Below are 17,318 nucleotides of genomic sequence, written 5' to 3'. Positions count from 1 at the left end.
CAAGTCATCCATAGTATAATATAGCAAAGTAATATCAATAAAATGTGTGTATCCCTAGCAATGATTTATTTTTATGATAGGAATTATTGTGAGATTCTTAGGCAAATCTACCCAAAGCTGCCTGTGTTGTGTGATTAGTTGAAAATCTGAAGACTGGAAGTAGCTACAATTCTGTTCTTATGAACTAAATCTTATGAAGAGAGCAGCCCAGTTTGTACTGGTCTGAAACAATATTCACTGTCTTCTAAAATAGAGATTGGTTAGGCCTCGTGTACACTGCTGCTGGTAAACGGATGTTTAGGAGCAGTTTTGCATTTTTTTCAGCTGCCCCTGAAGTCTCCTCTGTTATCTTATCAGTACATGCACACAGGGTTGTTTATATTAGTTTCTAGGCAGTTGAGTTTCTAAGCCTTTTTTTAAATGCAAAAAATGGGTTCAGACAAATGCCTGTAACAGCTTGTAAACACTGCTAAACGGGACAGTTGTACAACCTATCCTTTATGATTTAACTTGACAGATAGTAACCCACCTTTAAAACATCAGTTTTGCAGTGTTTGCATGCTGTCTTTGCCGCGTTTGCATTAAAAAATTTTTTTGTTAAATGGTCAAAAACGAAAACGCCTATAAACAAAACGTTGCTAAATGTGGGTTACCGCTTTTAGCATCGTTTGGCATCTGAAACATCGGAAACTTTGGGGTCTGAACTAATTTTTTTGCCTAAAACGACATATACACTCCACATACACTCCACATACACTCATAAATAATTTAAACTTGACAGATAGTAACTCATGTTTAAAATGTCAGTTTTGCCACGTTTACATGCCACGTTTAGCGGCGTCTTGCTTCGTTTGGCGTCTGAAACATGTAAATCTTCTGCGTCTGAACCCATGTTTTTGCTATCAAAGAAACGCTTTTAAACGCAACGGCCTAAAAACGGCAATAAATGAGACTGTGTACATGTTCACATAGGATAACATTGAATGAGTTCAGGGGCAGTTGAAAAAAGCATCCAACTGCCTCTGAACGTACGTTGATCAACGTCCTGTGTACATGGGGCCTAAATGAACCTGTGTACATGTACACATAAGATAACATTGAATGAGTTATTTTTATTTCATTTTTTTGCAAACGCGGCTAAACGCGGCATGTAAACACAGCTAAACAGACGTTTTTAGATGCCGGTTTCTAGCTGTCAAGTTAAATTGTTCAGGAGAGGTTAAACAACATCCCGTGTACATGAAGCCTAAGGCAATTTAGCAGTTCAACAGATAACATTTGTTATTGTAGGGTGGTAGCAATGTGAATAATTATCTAAAAAAATATTAAATTCTCACAAATTAAAGATCCCCGGACAATGTATTTAGACAATAGATAATGACGTATTTATAAATACTTGTACAGGCATACCCCACTTTTAAGTACACAATGGGACCAGAGCATGTATGTAAAACGAAAATGTACTTAAAGTGAAACAATACCTTTTATCACTTATAGGGTGTGGTGGGGGTGTTAGGAGCTGTAGTTAAGGTCTCAGGGGCTGTAGTGGGGGTGACAGGGGCACACTGGAACAGGGCGGGCTATGCTCTCCGAGCTTCAGCTTCTTCTACTGCAGCTGCAAAATGTCTGTGAAGTGCTTGTAAGGCACTTTACATACACTCACGGTTATGTCCTTACTCGCGAGTGTATGTAAAGTGAGTGTACTTAAAGCGGGGTATGCCTGTATTTTTGTACAAATGGGCAACTATTTCAATAAAAGATACTGCACACATTGTCCTTGGTAAATATTTATGAAACAGTAAATTTTTGGTGAAAATAACATTCACTGTTTTGTAAATATGCCCCTAAGTGTTCAAAAACTTAAATCAAAACATGAATAATAAAGGGAAAATTTGTATTTCATGCAAGAAAGTATACCTGGTCAAGTTGTTCATATAAGCCAGGTCGATTTTCCTTAAAAGTGACATGTTAGATGACTAAACATTATCACAAATTAAAAAGTATGATGGCCTGCCTGAATATAAATACAACTGATTATTTAGGTTGGCTCTCATATTATAAAGCTATGATATGTTTATGCTCTAACAAATGATCAGTAAGGAAAATCCACTGTAAATGGTGCATGACCAGCTCTAGAATAAGCTATAATATTTAAAAAAAAATGATCTTCTGTAGGAATGTCTAGCACTCAAAGACTACAACAAATGTCACTGTCTTTAAAGTGGATTCTCCAATTATTTGTTTACTTTGGAAACAGCAGAAATTAAAGCATTTGTTACCCCAAAACGTAATCAGTTAAAGTGACGCAGTGCCGAATCCCAAAAAGTGCTATGGTCAGGAAAGGAGTAAATTCTTCCTGGGCTGAAGTGGTTAAATGATCATCAAACATATTTTATTATTACACAAAGATAACCCGAGTAAATACAAAATGCAGTTTTTAAATGATGGTTTCATTTATTAAGGCAAAAAATATGTCCAAACCTACCTGGCTTTATGTGAAAAAGTAATTGCCCCCTAAAACCTAATAACTGGTTGTGCCACCCTTGGCGGCAACAACTGCAATCTAGCTTACTGCCATGCCACTGATGAGCTTTCCTGTTATCCACCTTTGTTGATTTATTCCTGTATACAGATATCTGGCTTTTTTCCCTGGATACCCATATCCACGGCCTGTCCTGGCCTCTGGCTTGTTCCTAGTGATCTGTGCTCACTGCCTGCTTTGACTTCTGGTTTGTTCCTGTTATCATTGTCTGCTGTCAACCCTTATCTTTGGCTTATATCCTGGATATCCATGTCCACAGCCAGCCCCAATGTTTCCTAGTCACTTATTTCACTCCACTGTTACCTGTAGTTTACCTATCTGCTGTAGACTTACTTGTCTCCCTGGCTTGTAGTCCATGGGGTTTGAGCAATGTGAACCAGGGGGTTATGACCCGGGGTCTGCACATAGATAAGTCCAACATCCCATTTTGCCTGACTCCTAGACACTGAGCCCTGGGGTAGGGTATTCCATGTAACCAGTTCTCACATTGGACCATCCTTATACTTTGGTGAGTCCTGATCCAAGACCCAGCTCTCATCCATTACAGCAGGATCCTGATTCCGTTCCCTGGTCTCACCTCTTTCCAGTGTGATCCAACATGATTCATACTGTGCAGATTGAGCTCCCAGGTGTAATGTATTTTGTGGTGCTTTTCCCCACCAGAAGACCAGCTGTCGTTCTATATTTCTCAGGTATGCTTACTTCCATTCCCTGGCTGTCCCTTATAGTGTAGTTGGAGGATGCACATTTACACCAGTCTTTCTTCCTTATGTGATGTCTTGATTTAATTTGTGGAATAGCAAAATTTGTGGATACACTTCATTTTATTAATTGTTAAAAAAGCAAATAAGAAAAGAAAAATGGTGCATGAAAATCTAACAGACTAGATAGAGCAAGGGGGGGTTAGCAAATAAAAGGCAACTTAAGTCACCTCTGACCTCAGGCCCCAAAGCAGCTGCTTTAGTGTGTATGGTTGTATTTAACTACATGGATTCAATATCATTTCAGTTTGCAACAGTTTTTTTGGCTTTGTTAGACAACCTACCAGCTATTTGTGGAGCAATTTATTTTATAAACGACTTCTGTCTCAGACCCTGTCTGAACCAGGGGATAGCTTTTCCCTGCTACAATTTTTTTTTTTAGAGTGAACTCTGCAATTATGCTGGTAAGGGCTAACAAGGGTGACTACCTTTGTCTCCTACTTTAAACCGTGAACAGTGCAATTAAAGAGAAGAACAACTAGTCTTACTCTTCTTAAATAAAGTTTAATTTGATTTATTTATTTTATAAAGTCCATTTAATTGTGAGGTTGTTTTTATAAAAAGATCAAAACAGACATGAATGCGATTCCATGAATTAATCCTTTCATCTTCATCTAAAAATAGTAGAGAAAACAAGCTGCAACTGATTAAATATAGCTAAGGTAAGACATTTATTGGATCATTAGTCAGTAAGCTACCACTTGCATTAGAAGCTGACTCTTTTATGGGTGAGCAGTTCTCAGCTTAGAAAAGCTTGAAGCTTTATCACAACAGAAATGACAGAATCCGACGAGCTGTAACTGCTATAGTGTTACTGACCGTGGCAGATGAACACTGCACAGAAAATTATTAATAGTACATTTCACTTAAACACGCTTTGATTTGTCTATATATCTCAGTTAAGTTTAGTTTGTACTTGCTCAACTGTGGTTAATGTAGATTTCACAAGAACACTTTTATTCATACCAATGTTCATTTTTTATTGTTTGTGGAATTTTAAGAACTTCATTGGCTGAGGGTGTATTACCTTTCAAAACTAGAATGGTTTTAAAGTGCAACTCCAGTTATTTTTTTAACTTTTGGTCTCTCACCCACTTACCATATATACTTGAGTATAAGCCGACTTTTTCAGCACATTTTTTTGTGCTGAAAATGCCCCCTTCGGCTTATACTCGAGTCACCTTTTTTGTGCCTGATCTCCCGGACTTTGGGGATCCGGTATTGGCCGACTGTAGGTCCCCTGGACCCCAATCTTGGCACACATGTATCCCCACTCCTCCTCTACAAGTGTGCAAAGATTGTTGTCCAGGGGACCTACAAACAAGGAGCACCGATATTTCAAAGCCGAGCACCCCTTCCATAGTCTCCCATGTTAAATGGTAATTTCTCTGGTGAATATGGGGACCTGATACTAGCCGGTCGTAAGTCTCCTGGAACCAGAACTTGACAAACATGTATCCCCATATCTCTTCTACAAGTGTGCAAAGTTTGTTGTCTGGGAGACCTACGGCTGGGGAGCACTAATTTTTCAAAGACAGGCACCCCTTCCACAGACTCCCATGTTAAATGTCAGTCTAGTCATGTGCACAGTGAGGCATGCACATGGACACAGTGAGGCAAAGTAAGGCACAGTGAGGCATGCAGATGGATACCCTAGGCTTATACTCGAGTCAATACATTTTCCCATTTTTTTGTGGTAAAATTAGGTGCCTCGGCTTATATTCGGGTCGACTTATTCTCGCGTATTTATATGACAATTAAAAAAAATATTAAAAATCTATAAGTTCTGAATAATTTGTACTTACCCTCTCCATGCTCCAGATCTGTCCCTGGGTTACTCCTCAGTTCAGCACCAGCAGCCCTCTTCAAGGAGATTGATAATGTCCTGCCTCCTAAGGGGTTTAAGGGCTATGTTATTGTGTTGATTTACTAAAACCAGAGAGTGCAAAATTTGGTGCAGTTGTGCATGGTAGCCAATCAGCTTCTAACTTCAGCATGTCAATTACGCTTTGGCAATAAACCTGGGAGCTGGTTTCTATGCAGAGCTGTGCCAAATTTTGCACTCCTCAGTTTTAGTAAATCAACCCCTTTGGGAAAGGAGAAATGTCAATGGTGGGTTGTATGTATTTTCATCACAAGGAAGGACTGCCAAGCAATGCCAGTTAGGCTGGACCAGATTTGGCGTCGCTGGAAGTGACTTTACTGGATATTACATCCCACCAACCAGAAACCTGGATGCTGGGGACTATGCCGGAAGGGTGCAAACAGTCTCAGTCTTCACTACAATGTTTCAAGTCTTCACCTCTTTGTTTATTGCCACCTGCTTCCTGTTTATTATATAGACATTTTGGGTTCTTTACAACTGTTTTGGGACCCTATATATAATTGATTGTTTTTCACACAAACTACATTTTATCAAGTCATCCATGCATGGCTTATCATATACCCAAGCCATACTGTGTGACTGGTCACCTGTTATACTGTATGCTCCACACAGCTAAGTAGGCTGAGGATCTCTCTTGAGCATTTTCATTTCAAGGACTCTTTGTTCCAGTAGCACCAGTCCATGTGGATATTATATTTGTATTTGCGGTCATATAGATAATTATGACTGGGTCCAGTTTAGGACAATATTGTCTCATTGGGGCTAGATCTATTGTGCTCTTCCAATAAATTGTGTTGGCACCGCTTAGTGGTTTGTTTATTCAATCCAATAGGTCTACAGGTAATGGAGACTCTGAAAGTATAAAAAAATCTAGAGGCACATAGCACAGCACGTCACTCTGCTTTAGATAGGGTAGGGAAAGGCTGCTGCTGCTCTGAGGGAGAGAATTAGATAGGAGTCAGACTGTCCTGCTTCAGAAATCGAATTACTCGGCGATCTACATAGCACAGCAAGTCACTCTGCATTAGATACTTTAGGGAAAGGTTCCTGCTTTTGCTTGTAGGGAGAGAAATATATAGGAGTCAGTCCTGCTTCAGAAATCAAATTACACCAGCACTGCATATGTTACTGTGATATACTCTGCATTAGATACTTTAGGGAAAGGTTCCTGCTTTTGTTTGTAGGGAGAGAAATATATAGGAGTCAGTCCTGCTTCAGAAATCAAATTACACCAGCACTGCATATGTTACTGTGAGATACTCTGCATTAGATACTTTAGGGAAAGGTTCCTGCTTTTGCTTGTAGGGAGAGAAATATATAGGAGTCAGTCCTGCTTCAGAAATCAAATTACACCAGCACTGCATATGTTACTGTGAGATACACCCTTTAGATACTTTTCTTCTATTGTGCTATTCAAAAAACATCAATTTAGGGCAAAAAAAAATTGCAGTGTTTCCTCCATATCTGTAAGTGTGAGATACACCCTTTAGATTATTTTCTTCTATTGTGCTATTCAAAAAACATCCATTTAGGGGAAAAAAATTACAATGTTTCCTCCAGTGTTTGCAGTGTTTCCTCCATATCTGTACGTTTGAGATAAACACTTTATCTACTGTTCTTCTATTGTTCTATTCAAAAAACACCCATTTAGGGCAAAAAAATATATTTTGCAGTGTTTCCTCCAGTGTTTGCAGTGTTTCCTCCATATCTGTATGTGTGAGATAAACACTTTAGCTACTGTTCTTCTATTGTTCTTTTCAAAAGACACCCATTTAGGGCAAAAAAATATATTTTGCAGTTTTTCCTCCAGTGTTTGCAGTGTTTCCTGCATATCTGTACGTGTGAGATACACACTTTAGATACTGTTTTTCTATTGTGCCATTCAAAAAAAAATTATTTAGGGCAAATAATTATTTTTTTTTGGTGCGTTTTTATTTTTATGTATTTTGTGTTATTTTAAGTTATTTCCCTATCCACATTTGTTTGCAGAGTACTTGCCATGCCCTTACTAACATTTTGCTGCCATTTGCAGCCCTCTAGCCCTTTCCATTAGTTTTTTAGAGACATTTTAGTACTGAAAAGTTCGGGTCCCCATTGACTTCAATGGGGTTCGGGGTCAAGTTCGGGTCAAGTTTGGGTCCCGAACCCGGACTTTTTTCCGAAGTTTGGCCGAACCCTTCTAACCCGAATATCTAGGTGTCTGCTCAACTCTAGTTGTAAAGGCTAAGGGTTTTTTACCTTAATGCATTCTCTGCAGTTCCTTCTCTCCCAGCCCCCCTAAAAACATACCCGAGCATGATCTTGGCCCAGCTCTGAGCACGAAATCAGAGACACTGCTTTCTCTCCCTCCTCACTGGACCCCGCTGGCTCCTGCTGTTTCCATTCAAATTCAGTGATGAGGGAGTGGGTGTGTCCAAGCTAGACTATCCGGCTTACTGGGTGGTACTCAAACGGGGAGGACACAGGAGTGCCAGCAAGGGCACCCCAGAAGAGGAGGATTGCACCTTTAATATCACTTTTTACATATATAAATGTGGCCTTTAGTGAAGAGCTAAATAGAAAATGAAATATAACATCCAGCAATTACCAGCAATCCAACCAAATCCTCCAGTGATCCAAATAGAGATATTCACTTACCACTGTGCAGTTCAAAAAACTGATCGCTCACAAACATAATGACAATGGTTGTCTACATAAAAAAATTACATCTGGTGGTTACCATCTGTATACTGTACATTTATGGATAGACAAGGAGGTTAGATTGACGTAGAAATATCAAAGCAAATACTTTTAAATCAGCCAGTTGTACATATAATATTATACATATATTTTTGTAAATAATGGAATTTTAACAGATCTTTTTTTAAATGTTTTGTTTTGTTTTCAAATTGTACCTGAAAAAATAAAACTCCCTTAAAGAGGAACTGCAGTCTGATCACATAATTTGTTTTAAAGACATATTTGCCATTCTGAAGCTTCCCTCCAACCACTTTGCATATTATTTTATATATACTGTGATTCTGTACTTGCTGTAATATGCTGCAGAAATCTCACTCCACTAAGTCTGGCTGCAGCCATTTTAACTATGGGCAGCTGAAGCTGCTGCCTGTTCATTTCTTGGATTTACACAGAGGCACACCTCCAGCTCTGCTGCTCTGCAGCTTCCATTGGCCCTCTTATGACTCACCCACCCTCCTTTTCTGGCAAACTCTCACAAAAGTGAGAGAGAGAGAGATGTCGTGTGCGTGATGTCATAAGCCTAGGCATTTTATCCGACAAGAAACAGGAAGTAGGATGTATACGGTATTTACTGTCAGAAAAAAAATGTTTTTCTATCCAGAGTTAAAACAACAAGGACAGAAGATTTATTAGATTGAAAGTTGAACAAATGACTAAAGGTCCGCTTTAATCTATCCAAAATATAGAAAATGCATTTAATTACACATTGTTGTGAAAGAATACCTAAACTTCCTGCCCAGAAAATGCAAAATGATACCTATTCATATGTATGTATGCACTTTATGTACTGTCTGTGATATTTTTTTATTTGCACTAATATCCAGATTTTCAGGACAAGATTTTGGGGTGTACCCCCTTCTTTAAGGCCCGATCAGTACTAATACACGTTTTAATGGAAATTTAAGTAAGACTATCTCTGAGGAAAAAAGTAGGCACAAACAAACATACACAACAATAGTAACTAATTTGGTAGTTAATGAGATAAGGGAAGGAGAGGGATTCAAACTGTGAAGACGAGTAATGCCGCGTACACGCGATCAGGCTTTTGCCTGAGCAAATCACATCGTAATTCCAACAGAATTTCATCTGAAAAAAATAGAACATGTTCTATATCTAAACTCTGATGGAATTCATCAGAATTTCCGATGAAAAAACTCAGATCCGATGGACACACAATCGGAAATTCCAATTGTGTGTAAGGGGCATAACAGTCTCAGAAATCTACAGTTTTTCATTATCCAACAGTTTTACGACCTTCCTTACTTCTGTGACTGTTACTCCCTCTCCCAGTCAATAGCTATCTCCCTATCTCACAAACTACCCAAGTGTAATTACTATTATTGTGTAAGCCGTTGTTTTACTCAAAGATTGTCTTAATTATTATTTTGCTAAAACTGTGTAATAGTACTGCTTGAGCTGGTCATACATGGATCGAAATTCAGCAGGGACCAGATGAATTTTTATCCATGTAATCGTAGGCTTATTGTACCCAAGTCAATCCATTAATCTACTTGGGTAGAACCAGCCTGTCGGATTTTTCTGCTTGCAGTTTCTACCAGTGGCTACAGCTTTCACCAAAGCAGCTCAATTAGTAAAAATTAGAGTCTCCAATTGTGAAAAAAAATACAGAAGGTGGAGTCTGAAATGATCTTGAAATCACTCATTCATAGTGGCCAGGAAAATTAGTGCATTGTACTCGGTAGCAACCAGTCTAAGGATAAGGCAAAAGAAAAAACATGAAAAGTGTAAGGAAAGGTAATAATTTATAACTTCGTAAATGACTAGCCTATAGTAAGTCTGAGCAGACAAGAGATAAACAAAGCATATGTTAAGTAAAGAAAGTTAATATGTATTGTATCTTTCTTTTGTAGGATGTAATTGGCAGAGCGCTTCAGTACATTGGATCGTATGGTGAATTAAACATAAGGGAACAAGTTGTTGCTCTTATTGATGAGGAAATGTGTATTAACTGTGGAAAATGCTACATGACCTGCAATGACTCTGGTTACCAGGTAAAAGAAAAAAAAAAGATCCAAATGCTTGAAATCAATGTGGAAATATGAAGCACCAACTAAACTTTTTTTCTGACAAAGTAATAAAACCTAAATTGATTGCACAAAGTGTTAATTATTTTATTTTAGTAAAGAGCCTTGGTTTATTGGGATGTAACAGCAAGTGTTCTGGAGATATTTCCCCAAATCCTGGACCACCATCAATTACCTTCGGCCAACATACCCAGCACCCTCCATCCTCTAATAGCAGCCGCAATACAAACAATCTCATTTCTATCCCTCTTCAGCCTAGAACCAGCCTCCCCTTCTGTGCCCTTTGGAATGCTCACTCTGCCAGTAACAAACTCACCATCATTCATGACCTATTTATCACAAACTCACTGAACCTCCTTGCAATTACTGAGACCTGGATTCAAGAATCTGACCTTCCTTCTCCTGCTGCTCTCTCCTATGGTGGCCTCCTGTGGACTCTCCCAGGCCTAGTGGACGGAAAAGAGGTGGTGTTGGAATCCTCCCATCCCCTCAAAGCACTTTTCAGGTTTTTCATCCACCCCCCTCTCTGTCACTCTCCTCATTTGAAACTTACTGTATTCCTCTATTTTCTCCAGTTTCATTGAGAATTGATGTGATCTATCGGCCCGCTGGACCAGTATCAAGCTTCCTTGATGATTTCTCTGCCTGGCTACACTACTTTCTCTCTTCTGAAATGCCAACAATCATTCTTGGTGACTTCAACATTCCTGTTAATCGTAACACTCCCACTACTTCTAAAATGCTAAGCCAAACCTCCTATTTTGACCTAAAACAATGGACACATGCTTCTTCTCACTCTGTTGGCAACTGTCTTGACCTCATATTTTCCTACCTATGCACTCCGCACAACCTCTCCAATATTCTTTTTCCTCTCTTTGATCACCACCTTATTAGTTTCACTCTCTCCATGTCTGCCTCCTCCTTGCCTTCCAACTACCAAACTATTACCCATAGAAACCTTTGCCATCTTAACCCTTCTCTTCTTTTTTATGCTACAGATTGTCTTTACGACAAAATCTCATCCTTGTCCTGCCCCAACTTGGCCACTTCTGTTTACAACAGTTAACTGTCATCCACCTTGGATACCTTCACCCCCCTCACTACACACAAAATCAGGCTCCGACCGCTACAACCCTGGCAGGCAGACAATACCAAAAGCCTCAAAAAAACATAGCCGTGCTCTTGAGCGTCTGTGGCGTAAGTCACAGCAAAATTTCAGCCAATATAAATCTGCCCTCCAAAAAACTAATTCATGCCTCAACACTGGCTATACATATCTAGAATCTAGTGACCGTGTACGAGTAGCACAAACCTGACTTAACCTCCCTGGCGGTATGATTCTGTCTGGAATTACGTACCAAAAGCGGTACAATTATTTTGCAAGGAAATTTGGAGTTTTATACTGTAGGCCTGTAATTTTTAGAAATAACTCACTTAAATCTGACCAAGCAAGAGTCTTGTAGGCATCCCTGGTATGATTTTTTTTTTTAAAGCAAAATTATAAATTATAATATAATAAATAATTATAAATAATTATAACAAATAATAATATAATTATAATAAAAATTATTCAATAATGTAATCAACTCAAAATCACTGAAATTTGCTCAGTTGCAGAATTGTCGCTGTCATTATTATTTTTTTTTTATGACGAATTTCCCCACAAATCGCTATCGCACAATTCTGCAAGTGATTATAATTTATTATCGCTGTTTTGTAGCTGATCTAAAACCATTTTTGACATAAAGGGACACTTTTGTACAATCTACAGTTTTTAGGCAGAAAGAAAATTTTTTATTATATAAAAGTACATGTAGGGCACTGGGCAGACCACTAGGGACAAGGGGGGTGTGTATTTTTTACATACAGTACTGTAATCTATAAGATTACAGTATACTGTATGTAAATTGTTTGTTTACTTTTTTGAATTTGGCGCCGTTCTCCGCTCCCGTGCGTCGTAACATCGCAGGGAACGGAGATCGGCGGCACACGGGGACACTGTGAATCGAGCGAGGAGGACCCGCTCGCTCACACAGCGGGGTGGCATCGCTGGATCCAGGGACAAGGTGAGTAACTTGCCTGTGGATTCAGCGAGCAGGTAAGCCGCGCCGCTGCACACTCTGCACGTCCACCCCGAGCGTGACTCGGGGATACCGATCTTAACATGAAAAACCAACCCCGAGTCACGCTCGGGTTTACCGCCAAGGGGGTTAATGAACACCATACTCCAGAGAACCTAAAGCTTTGGCATGAAGCCAAGCATCTTTTCGATGCCTGGGCAGACAACCTATAAAACATCAAGTCATCGCACATAGAATCGCAACTCCATAAACAGGGAAACAAAGCCGGGACGCTACTAGCTAGGCTAAGCAAGGGCTCATATCTTCTAACCCATATCGCTTCCCTAAAGAACACTGACGGCACCTTATCATCATCACCAAAGGAAATTAATAAAATCCTTGAAGTATACTATGCAAAACTCTACACAGATGAACCTATAAACACAGATGAAGGTGCCAGTGGTTAGAATCGGTAGTCCAACCTAAATTAGATTTAGAACAATTGACATTATTAAACTCCCCTATAGCCACATAGGAAATTTCTGAAACCATCAAAAAAATGTCAAATGGGAAAGCCCCAGGCCCAGACAGGTATACCCCAGAATTTTAAAAACTGACCAACGATATGTTATCCAATACCTTACTAGGGGTATACAATGGCATTTGGGAAGGAGGCATGTACTTACCATCAGGCAAATATTAAATTGATAGCGAAAAAGGGTAAAGACCCCACAGATCCCAGGCTCATATTGCCCTATTTCTCTTTTAAACGTGGACTCTAAAATTCCCCTCCAAAATAGTGGCATCCCGACTAGCGAACATTATGCCCTCTTTGATTCACCCAGCTTAAGCAGGTTTTACCAAAGATACTGTAGGTGACCGCGATATTGTGTCAATCTCCCTCCCTTTCTCGGCGAGATTTACCACCTACGAGCCCCGTCGCGGGATCCAGCGCCGAGTGCCGCGATGGGAACAAGCCGTCATAGAAGCGACGGGGATCCGACTTGGATTCCTGCCAATTCTAGCCGCGGCGTTTGGTATGACTCATGAGGGGGAACTCCACGCCAAATCGGAATCCGGGGGGCCCCAAGATACCGGCCCCCCACCCTAGGTGAATGAATATGGAGTACATTGTACCCCTACCCATTCACCTGGAGGAAAAGTGTAAAAGAAAATAAAACACACAACACAGGGTTTTAAAATAATTTTTTAGTCAGCTCCGGGGGGTCTTCTCCGCTCTCCGGGGGGTGTTCTTCTCCACTCTCCGGGGGTCTTCTTCCATCTTCTCCACTCTCCGCTGTCATCTCGGCGCTCCCCGGTTCTTCTCCCGCTCGCTCTCCGGTGCCTTCTTTGGGGCTGGCCGCAGCTATCTTTTTTTTTAGCTCTATTACTAGCGGTGGCGCAGCCCGCTCTTCTTTGCTGTCTTCTGCCTTCTTCTTTTCTTCCGATGTTGATGCGACGCTTCTTCCCGCTGTAATTCCGGGTGCGTGGCTCGCACAGATTTATATAGGCCTCTTATGGCGTCAGAGTCCCATCATGCTCCGGGACCCAAAGTATCCTCCCCATGTTGAGGGCATGTGGCCTGGTACGGTTCAGGAGGGGGGAAATCTTTCATTCCCCCATCTATTCCTGCGGCCTGCCAGGTTGCATGCTCAGATAAGGGTTTGGTATGGATTTTGGGGGAATCCCACGCCATTTTTTTTATTTTGGCACAGAGTTCCCCTTACAATCCATACCAGACCTGAATGGTCTGGTATGGGAATTTGGGGGGACCCCCGCTCCATTTTTTTTACATTTTGGTTTGGGGTTCCCCTTAATACTCATACCAGACCCAAAGGGCTTGGTAATAAACTGGGGGGGAACTTATGACGTTTTTTTCAATTACTTTTATCTGTATTGCCGGGACCCGAAATGAGCCACTTTACAGGCTTACTATAGACACCCCCCAGGTACAAAATTTTAATGAAATATTTCAGTTTTATGATTTCACTTTAAGCATTATTAAAATCACTGCTCCCGAAAAAACAAACTTTTTTAAAACTTTTTTTTGCATTGATATATGTCCCCTGAGGCAGGACCCAGGTCCCCAAACACTTTTTATGACAATAACCTGCATATAAGCCTTCAAAATTAGCACTTTTGATTTTTTACATTCGTGTCCCATAGACTTAAACAGTGTTCACGTGTTCGAACAATTTTTTTGCCTGTTCGCATGTTCTGTTGCAAACCGAACAGGGGGGGTGTTTGACTCATCCCTAATCAGTATATTTAAAATGGAAAATAACCAGATGAGGGTGAGCTTTAACACACATAGTTCCCACATATGAGTTCTTGGACAGCCAACAATTCTATGTTGAGAGTGCATTTACTGTGTGTTCCTAGCACAGTGACTAGGGCTGTCATAGATGGCTCCTGGTTTCTAGTAATGATTTGGGAGAACACTGAGAGCTATTCACAATGGTCATGTGATTGGGCAGTCCTTTTCATCCCCACAGGCATCAGAACCCAGTTAAATGGATGCTGGGTTGGGTGGGAAGGGGTCAAATGATCTATGTATTCTAACTTGTAACTTCAATACTATAATTTACTGTCTTTCTAGCTATCATATCTAAAATAGTAATTTTTCTCTTGAAATGTTTTTTTCCTCCACCAAATTGTTGTCATGGTAACAATGTTGTTTTGTGCATAGGTCTTCAACAGGCTTTGCAAAGAAAATGTGGACCCTTAATCTGGGGCATTGTTGACCTTCATTAAAGTGACATCCAAACCATTTATTTCTATTTGCAGGCTATCAAGTTTGATCCGGTGACCCACCTTCCCATTGTCACTGACAGCTGTACTGGTTGTACTCTGTGCTACAGTGTATGCCCTATTATTGACTGCATCAAGATGGTTGCCAGGACAACACCTTACGAACCAAAGAGGGGCCTTCCCTTAACTGTGAATGCTGTGTGCTGAGGTGATTAGTTCAATAATGACACAAACATCAGTAATACCACTAATGACTTACTGTGTTGTTATGATACATTATTTGAAATCCAGTTGAGTTATGGAAATGATAAAAAGAGATAGTGATTTTTAATTACAAATGTACACACGAACCATTTTCAAATTAAAGTTGCCTTTCAGAATTTTAGATTAGCCTTTCAGAATTGTATCTAATAAACAATGTAAAGTGCCTGTGCATTTTGCTTCTGCAATTGTTAAAATATCAAAACAGTTAATTTGGAAGAAACTATTAAATAAATAAAGCCATGTAATGCCGTCTGAGTGTCTTTCTGTGTTCATATTTTCTTTGTAGCTGAGAATTGTCAGACATAATTAGTTATATGGGGTGGGGGGGGGGGAATTAAGCAAAGAATTACTGTTTGTATACAGACAGTAGATTTACAATGAGGATTTAACACGGGATTAAGTACTTTGTGCAGTGCATCCACTGATAAAACATAATGTATTTCTTAATCCCTAGTACATTAGGGTTTATAATGGGCACCGTGGAAGACAGCATTATTAACCAATTTAAATGAACTTTCCCTGTTTACTAATGTATTCCACATGTTTTCATCACATCCTGTCTCCTTTATTTTCTTTCTACTCTTTCTACAAAACACTAGCGTTCTCTAAAAACAGCACTTCAAAGCTGGTGCTGCAACTATAATAGGCATTTTTTCCATTTACCAACAAAACAACATAGCACTGTGATTTTACCTGGGGAATGAGCTATGTTAGTTGTTATAATACCCCATCTTCTAGTGAGCATGGAATTAAAGCCTTTATGTAGTGGTGTAATCTAAAAAGAAGAGGCAATGTACAATAGTAGGAGGAAGGTGGGATTTACAATGCTGTGCAGATACTCTTATGGGATGACTAGATCATTCCTTGCTCAGCTGAAGAGTTCACACATAAAGAACACAGCAACTATATAACGTTTTTTTCCTTGATGCCCTCACAGAGCTTGAAGTCAAATTGCAACCAATATTTGCAGTAGAAGCTTTATTTTTGGTGAGATACTTTCTTAAATGCTTCCATTTTCATAGGGATGTAGTCTCCATTTTTATTATACCATTACTAAGAATTCGCAGGTGGTGGTAATGGAGTGTAGTGATATAGTTGTTCAATGATGATAATTATTTAGTTATTATAATGATGTGAGTAATTTCCAGCAGCAACCCAATTCTTCCAGAGAGATGCACTTTATTGACTTCCAACACAAAGTCCATAAGATACTTGCAACAGATGACAAAATCCATAAGGAGTAGATATGACAACGAACAGTAGCCTTCAGAATCCCATTGTCCTAGACTTTATCTAGACCTGTGGCCCTCTACTTCATGGAGAATGACTATCAGCTTATACACTGAAGGGCTGAGCAATTTGATTGGCCATTTTCATTAGGCCTTTGATCTGCTTTTGTCTTTCAGAGTGACAGGTAATGACCCCTAGCCATAAACAGATGCAGTCATAAACTGCCCTAATATGCATTCTTGCATATTAGCATCAACATACCACAGAGTCATCAGCTGCCCCTTTGATATGTTAAAATTGAGTTGGCTTGGAAAACTCAACCATTGTCAATTGAAATCTTGCCTGGTCAATATAGTACTGTATGTGTACATATATATATATATATATATATATATATATATATAATACCCTACATAAATCGGCCAACATATTACAACATATAGGTAAATTATTTTACTTGGCCCGACATTTTCTTACATCAATATTTCTAGAGCAGAAGCAGATTATAATTTGCAATCACATTTCCTACATTTATTTCAATTTATATATGTTCGCATAAAAATATTTTTTATAAAATCTGCTCTTTCTTCACTCCATGTAGTCTGCTTACAGTACTGTATATTAATAACTTCCAAGATGAATTAAAAACAAAAGGAATAGCATATTATCAGTAGATAGCTATTAACATTGTGATTAGGAACCCATGGGTCAAAAAGACCTGCAGTTTTTAACCACTTAACCCCCGGACCATATTGCTGCCCAAAGACCAGAGCACTTTTTGCGATTCGGCACTGCGTCATTTTAACTGACAATTGCGTGGTCATGCGACTTGGCTCCCAAACACAATTGGCTTTCTTTTTTCCCCACAAATAGGGCTTTCTTTTGGTGGTATTTGATCACCTCTGCGGTTTTTAGTTTTTGCGCTATAAACAAAAATAGAGCGACAATTTTGAAAAATGAATGAATATTTTTTACTTTTTGCTATAATAAATACCCCCTAAAAATATATAAAAAAATAAAATTTCCCTCATTTTAGGCCGA

At 39.4% G+C, this 17,318-nt stretch overlaps 1 protein-coding gene across 1 annotated transcript in view; it reads left to right on the top strand.

The window, feature by feature from the left end:
- The window catches only part of DPYD (dihydropyrimidine dehydrogenase), a 1,498,502-nt gene extending 1,483,203 nt beyond the window's left edge, over window positions 1-15,299 (top strand). The window contains exons 22-23 of the mRNA XM_040359980.1: window positions 9,799-9,939; window positions 14,820-15,299. Of these exons, the coding sequence (XP_040215914.1) occupies window positions 9,799-9,939; window positions 14,820-14,990 (312 nt within the window). The 3' untranslated portion in view covers window positions 14,991-15,299. The remainder of the gene's footprint in view (window positions 1-9,798; window positions 9,940-14,819) is intronic.
- The last annotated feature ends 2,019 nt before the right edge of the window (window positions 15,300-17,318 follow it).

The sequence above is a fragment of the Rana temporaria genome, chromosome 7 (genome assembly GCF_905171775.1).
Source record: "Rana temporaria chromosome 7, aRanTem1.1, whole genome shotgun sequence".
Taxonomy (NCBI): Eukaryota; Metazoa; Chordata; class Amphibia; order Anura; family Ranidae; genus Rana; species Rana temporaria.
This window is presented reverse-complemented; position numbering and strand designations above follow the sequence as displayed.